The sequence below is a fragment of the Fukomys damarensis genome, unplaced genomic scaffold (genome assembly GCF_012274545.1).
Source record: "Fukomys damarensis isolate Sample0158 unplaced genomic scaffold, DMR_v1.0_HiC HiC_scaffold_13, whole genome shotgun sequence".
NCBI classification, from domain to species: domain Eukaryota; kingdom Metazoa; phylum Chordata; class Mammalia; order Rodentia; family Bathyergidae; genus Fukomys; species Fukomys damarensis.
This window is the reverse complement of record NW_022900925.1, coordinates 9,416,674-9,423,032: the sequence shown is the minus strand read 5'-3', so window position 1 is coordinate 9,423,032 and position 6,359 is coordinate 9,416,674. Positions and strand designations below refer to the sequence as shown.

The 6,359-nt window shown below is 46.5% G+C and overlaps 1 protein-coding gene across 1 annotated transcript in view; it reads right to left on the bottom strand.

The window, feature by feature from the left end:
• The window catches only part of Vamp2 (vesicle associated membrane protein 2), a 4,740-nt gene extending 2,545 nt beyond the window's left edge, over positions 1-2,195 (bottom strand). The window contains exons 1-2 of the mRNA XM_010615020.1: positions 2,160-2,195; positions 232-360 (exon numbers count right to left, since the gene is read on the bottom strand). Coding sequence (XP_010613322.1) covers positions 232-360; positions 2,160-2,195 — 165 coding nt within the window. The remainder of the gene's footprint in view (positions 1-231; positions 361-2,159) is intronic.
• Between the last annotated feature and the right edge of the window lie 4,164 nt (positions 2,196-6,359).

The following is a 6,359-nucleotide window of genomic DNA, read 5'->3' as shown; positions in this document are numbered from 1 at the left end:
GTACCGCCGGCCTCCTCACTAGGGAGACCCCCAAGGGTGACTACTGGGCTCCCGCAAGCCCTCCACCAATGCCCCCTGTGTGACGACAGCCCATCCCAGCCACCCAAGCCTTGGGTCACCTGCCCCTTATTGGGGCATCTCAGCTAAGGCTCACACCTCACTCCAAACCACATCCTCCCCATCGATGAAACCAACAAACTAGTCCACAACCCCCACAGCCCAAAGGATCACCCTGATCCGTGGTTTCGACATCTGGTAACCCTCCTTCAGCACCTGGAATGGGCTGGGGTTGGGAAATGAGAGGGACTCGTGCAAGTTCTTCAGCAGTGTGGACAGCTGGGGACCCTGCTCCTGGGCAGACTGGAGTGGTGGGAGTTGGCCTCACTCCCTCAGCCTGCAAGGTGATGTCTCAAGGGAACCCCAAAGGATGGAGGAGGGCCGTAGCACATTCCCATGTACCCTGCCATCCCAGGTCCTTGGCCCTGATCAAATCCCAGGGGGTGCTGCCAGCTGTGAAAGCCGCCTGTCCTCACAGGTCAGACCAAGGAGTCTTGGTAGGCAAGCTAAACAGGCCTCTTGGGGGCAAGCTTAAGAGCACAGGTTGCCCCTGGGGCTGCTTCAAGTGGGGCTGCAGAGTAACCAGAACCTACCTCCGCCCCAGACTGGCATCAGCTGCCCTGACACAGTACAGGGCTCAGCCTTTGATCCCAGGTGCTGGGCCAGGGCCAAATTAGGTTATAGGCACCATTTCACATTCGAATTAGCCTCACGGGTGGGTGTGACCAAAGACAATTTCCATCCTCTCCTAAATTTAGTACATTTGTGGATACTAAATATGTATTTGTTAAATGGCATGATCTAGCTGGGTGTGGTGGTGCATGCCTGTGATCCCAGCACAAGGGAAGCTGAGACCAGAGGATACCAAGAGTTTGAGACCAGCCTGGGCTACATAGTGAGGACTTGTGTTGATAATACCGAAATAAATAGGGAAGGGTGAAGGGAGGGAAGGAGTATGGGAAAAAATAAGAACCAAGACATATGTGAAAGTACAAGATCCCAGTGATAAATGTAACTGTATTGTTTGCTTTAAATGTACCAATAAATTTAATGGGGGAAAAAAACCCAAAATATAATAATAGTAAATGGCATGATCTGTATGACACAGTACAGTAATAGATGGTCCCAGGTCTGGTCTATCCCTGGCTGTTTTCCATTTAGGTACTTTGAACTATCCAGCAGCTGAACATATGCCCACACAGCTTCTCAGACAAGATGGGACCAGTGAACTCTGGGGGAGAGGGTGGTGAAAGAGGAGAGGAGTGCTCGCTACATCCTCCAATGAGGGGGAGGCTTAATCTCTGAGACAAACAGGAGCTGGCTTCCTCCCTCCCCCACTCAGGCCTCCCAGGGCCTCAGGGTGAGTCCTCTTCCACTGCAGTGCCCCACCCCCTCGGGCAGAAGCCCAGGGACCAGGTCTGTCACCAGAGGTGTCATTTCCCAGCTATCTGGGGGAGGTAAGCAAGCAGGCAGTGTGTGCTGGGTGTGGGGGTTCAGCCTGATCTAAGATAAAATGCTCTCAGCTGCTTCCCCCTCCTAGGAGCAGTGGCCTCCCTGGTCCTGGCCTGCTGACACAAATGTCGGAGCTGGCTCAGCTTGTATGAAAAGGAAGAGCAGCTTCCATGGGGCGGGGGAGTCTTGGGTCACACTATAGGGAGCCAGCTCTTGCTTTTTGTCCCTGAAACCACTCTACTTTCTAATCAGAGAATAAAGATGCCAAATTCAGGCTTGTAAGTTCAAAAGAAAGCTGCAGTGTCTGGGTATAAGATAGAGTGGGAGGAGGTCGCTTGAACAGGCAGAGTCCCCCCATCTGCCCCAACACACTGCTCTAGCTGGAGGGAACCTAGCTGGGGGGAGCCAGGCAAGACTGCAGACTCTGCTTTAGGGCTGATCCCCATTTTTTCTGGCCAAATTCACAGAATGTGGGAGTGACAGAGCCTGAAATACATTTGAAGAGCTCAGGCCATTGGGTGTACCTTGGAAAGCTGGCACATTGCTTTTGCCAGTGAATCTTGCGGACAGCATCAGCACAGTAGAAATGAGGGCATAGAGGCACAGTGGAGGTGGGAACCCAGGAGGATCTGCTCAGAGAGGCCTCACACCTCAGAGCAGTTCCTCCCATCCCGACTGGCTGCCATGCTATGACACTCCAAATTTAGATCAATGGTGGAGGCGGGAGAGGAGGTGAGCTGTGATAACTGAGAATTCACCTGGAAATGAGTAAGAGAATGTTTTCTGAAAGCAGAACGAAGGCCCAAAATACTGGGGGAGCCAAAGTGTAGAAAAGTCATATATTGGTGTAACTGTGACAGTGGCTTCCACATGTAAGTGCTTAGGGATTGTGGTTGAACTTCTAGACCCCTCCCCCAAGGCCCAAGGTTCATTCCCAACCTGCACCTCCTGGGGTTCTGAGGCGATGACTAGAGAAGGCTGGCTTTGTCTTCCTCTCTCCAGACAACTGCTGCTTTACAAGTTAGAGCTGAAGGAAGCTGGGTCATTCTCCCACTGACTCATGGACTTGCTCCATCCTCATGAGTCAAACCTGATTGAACTAGTAATTAATTTCAAGGACCTTATGTATCCCTCACTGCAGCTTGTAAAGACCTTCTAATTACTAGGAGCAGATGAAGTGTGCCTGGATGGGGGCTGGGAAGTGAAGTCCACTGCCAGTAAAATCACCAGTTCAAATCTTGTGACCTCTGAGCAGCCCTGTGGTTGAAATGGGTGCTTCCTCAAGACAAGTCAAGCTTTGGGCTCCATGACAAAAGGGCCTCATGTGTGCCAAATGCTTTACCTGGATTGCCTGGAGTGCTCAATTTTTTTCTTTCTTTCTTTCTTCCTTTTTAATGTATGAGGGGGTCTCTTTCAGTTTTGGAGACTTTCCTCTAATATTTGCTAGTTCTTGGCTCTCTGTTCTATTTACTAAAGAGCCACCAAGAGGCCTAGGAGGGAGAGGGAGGGAAGGAGAGGGGGGAGGGAAGAAGCGAGAGAAAGGCAAAGGAACACTCGTTTTCTTTTGGCTTTTCTATGGGAAAGTGAAAACCATTTCTTGGGTGGCCACCTGAATGTCACGTAGTAACAGGCTTTCTCTGGGGACAAGCATCTATTTAGCTAAAAGTCTCTCTCTCTGTGTTTGTTTTGTTTTTGAGACAGGGTTTTACTATGTAGTTCAGGCTGCCTTGAACTCACTGTGTTCTAGGTTGGCCTTGAACTCACAGCCACCCTCCTGCCTCAGCCTCCCAAGTGCTGGGATTATAGGTATGCATGTGCCACCACACCCGGCTAGCTAGAAGTCTTACTACAATCCATTTTAACAATTTTCTCAAGAATGAGCTTTTATTTTTATTTATTTGGTACCAGGGATGGAACTCGGGACCTTACCCTCATGAGACAGGCAGCAGAACCACTGAGCTAAATCTCCGGCATAAGAATGAGCTTTTAGGTGTCCAATTTTCTTGCTGTTACAGCAAAGTGGGCAGTATATATCATGTACAGGTACGAATTCTCTATGATGATTGCTATCATTATGTATATCTAAAATGTGCCAATAAATGTTTTGCTTCAAAAAAATAAATGAGATAGGTATTATTTTGACTTTATATTTGGGGAAACCTAGGTTTAGACAGATGCCTGGAGGGGGCCTTGTTTTGTTTTGGTTAATAAACTTTTTCACATATAGAATGGTATTTTTTTCTTTTTGAAGTATTTTTAAACTTTTTCATAGCATGTTTGCAACATATTACATTCATCATGGGTATTGATACATGTACATAATTTGTTTGTTTGTTTGTTTGTTTTTTGAGACAGGATCTCAGTGCAGGCTGGCCTTGAACTCACTGTGCAGCCCAGGCTGGCCTCGAACTTATGGCAGTTGTGCCTCAGTCTTCTGAGTGCTGGGATTGCAGGTGTGCGTCACCACACCAGCCTGTAACACACCTTAATTCTTTGTATGTCCCCTTTCCCTGCCCTCTCTTCCCCTTCCCTTTATCTCTTGGTAACAAATCTTTTTGTACTAAAATATGACATACATAAAGCGGTATCTTTTTTTGGTACCAGAGATCGAACTCAGTATCTTGTGGTTGCCAGGCAGATGCAGCCCCCTCTGAGCTATATCCCCAGCCCACTGGTATCTTTTTAATATGTGTAGTTCTCTCTATGCAAGTGCAAAACCCATGCCAGGAATAAGGCAGGAAAACATATAACAAATGATGATGAATGATTGTCTCAGGGGTATTTCAAGAGAGAAAACAAAAAAAGCTCTTTAAAAAAAGCTGGGAGTGTAGCTCAGTGGTACCCCATTTGCCTAAGGCGTGAAGCCCTGGCTTTGACCAGCGCTATAAAAGAAACATTAAAATTTTAAAACAAGCTCTAAAATACATAACAGAACCTAGTAGGCAGACAGATTGTTACTGGTGTGGCTCTCAGTCACCTGCTCTGGGAGGGCAGTCCTGCTTGGACTGGTGAAGATTTGATCAATTGCTATGAGTTTGCGACCAAGTATTTAGCTCAGTGGTTCTGCCGCCTGCCTCATAAACACAAGGTCCGGAGTATGATCCCCGGGACAAAAAACAAAAAAAAAGCAAATTGCCGCGAGTTTGGATGGGGAGTCAGCTGTTGTCACTAGAGTAGGGCAGGCCTAGTGTGGGCAGTGATGTACCAATCCAGAGCCCTAGCATACACAGGATAAGACTGAGATGGGTCAGTCTTTTGGGACAGAGAGCCTGGGAGGTGTCATTGTCCCAAACCCTCACTTTCTAATCACCATTCATTAGAGATTCACACGACTTACAGCAAGCTTGTCTGATGGGAGGAGGAAATCCCCCTTCAAACAGTATGGCTGTCAAGAATCCAGGGCCAGACATTTAGCTCAGTGGTTCTGCTGCCTGCCATGCAAGCACAAGGACCCAAGTTTGATCCTCAGTACAAAAAGAAAAAAAAAAAAAAAAAAAAAAAAAAAAAAAAAAAAAAAAAAAAAAAAAAAAAAAAAAAAAGAATCCAGGGCAGGGGATTTAGCTTAGTGGCACTGTACCCACCTCACAAATGCAAGGTCCTGAGTTCCATCCCTGGTACTGAAAAACAAACAAAAAAAAGAATCCACACTTTAATTTCCCTCCACATGGTGTGCCATACCCAGAATGATACGTAGTACATGCTCAAAAAACACATGTTGAATTGAGTCAGCTGATTCGGCCTAGCAGCCAGGAGACTTGGGGTTCTAGTTCCAGTTCTTCCACTCTACATGGAGCTTTCTCCTTGGAGTTCATTTTCCTTATTTGTTGAATGAGTGATTTTTCACGGGGAGGGGAGAGTGCATGCTTATAATACCAGAACTGGGGCAGCAGAGGCAGGAGGACTGCCGTGAGTTGGAGGCTGGCCTGGGCTACATAGTGAGTTTGAGGCCTCCCCTCAAAAAAGAGGGTTTTTTCATTTTACAAAGCCAGGCAATGTGCTAGCTTCAGAAACTACAATAATACACAGGAAAAGAGATTGTTAAAACACAGTGTGTCCTTGCTATGATGAACTCAGTGATCAAGATTTAAACCAAAAAGGGGCCAGGGATTTAGCTCAGTGGTGTTGCCACCTGCCTTACAAGCGCAAGGACTAGAGTTCAACCCCCGGTACCAAAAAAAAAAAAGTTTTTAAACCAAAAAGGAGAATCCTCTGGTTCATGTAAGTAGAACAGAACTAAAAAGAGCAGGGTATAAGACCTCAGAGGATGTTCCTCAGCATCGCTTGCCTCTGCCTTAGCTTCATTTCTAGACAGGCAAAATGTGCAGCTACATGCTCACACCTGATAAAATGTTACAGTTTGTATATTTTTAAAATTTATATTCAAAATGCCAAAAATTCAAAAGAACATGTAAACTAGACACAACGGCACAGGCCTATAATACCAGCTAACTGTGAGGCTGAGGCAGGAACAGCCTGGGAAAATTTAGGAAGACCCTGGGTTCGAGCCCCAGCGGGGACACAGTTCAAAAGAGAAAGTCTCTCCCTCTGTATCCCAGCCACATCTTCTTCCTTACAGAATTCGACTCTCCCAGTTGCCTTCCGGAGATGTTCCTCGCATATACAAACAGTCATGTTTATAATTTTCCACTTTGCTTTTTCTTTTTTTCAATACTAGGAATTGAACACAGGGAGCAATGAACTACATCCCCAGGCCTTTTAAAAACATTTTTTTTTTGGTACCAGTGAATGAATTTAAGACCTTGCGCTTGCCAGTCAGGCACAGTGCTGCAGAGCTAAATCCCCCCCTCCTTTTAAAAATTTTCTTCATAGGCCTTTTTTACTTTATATAT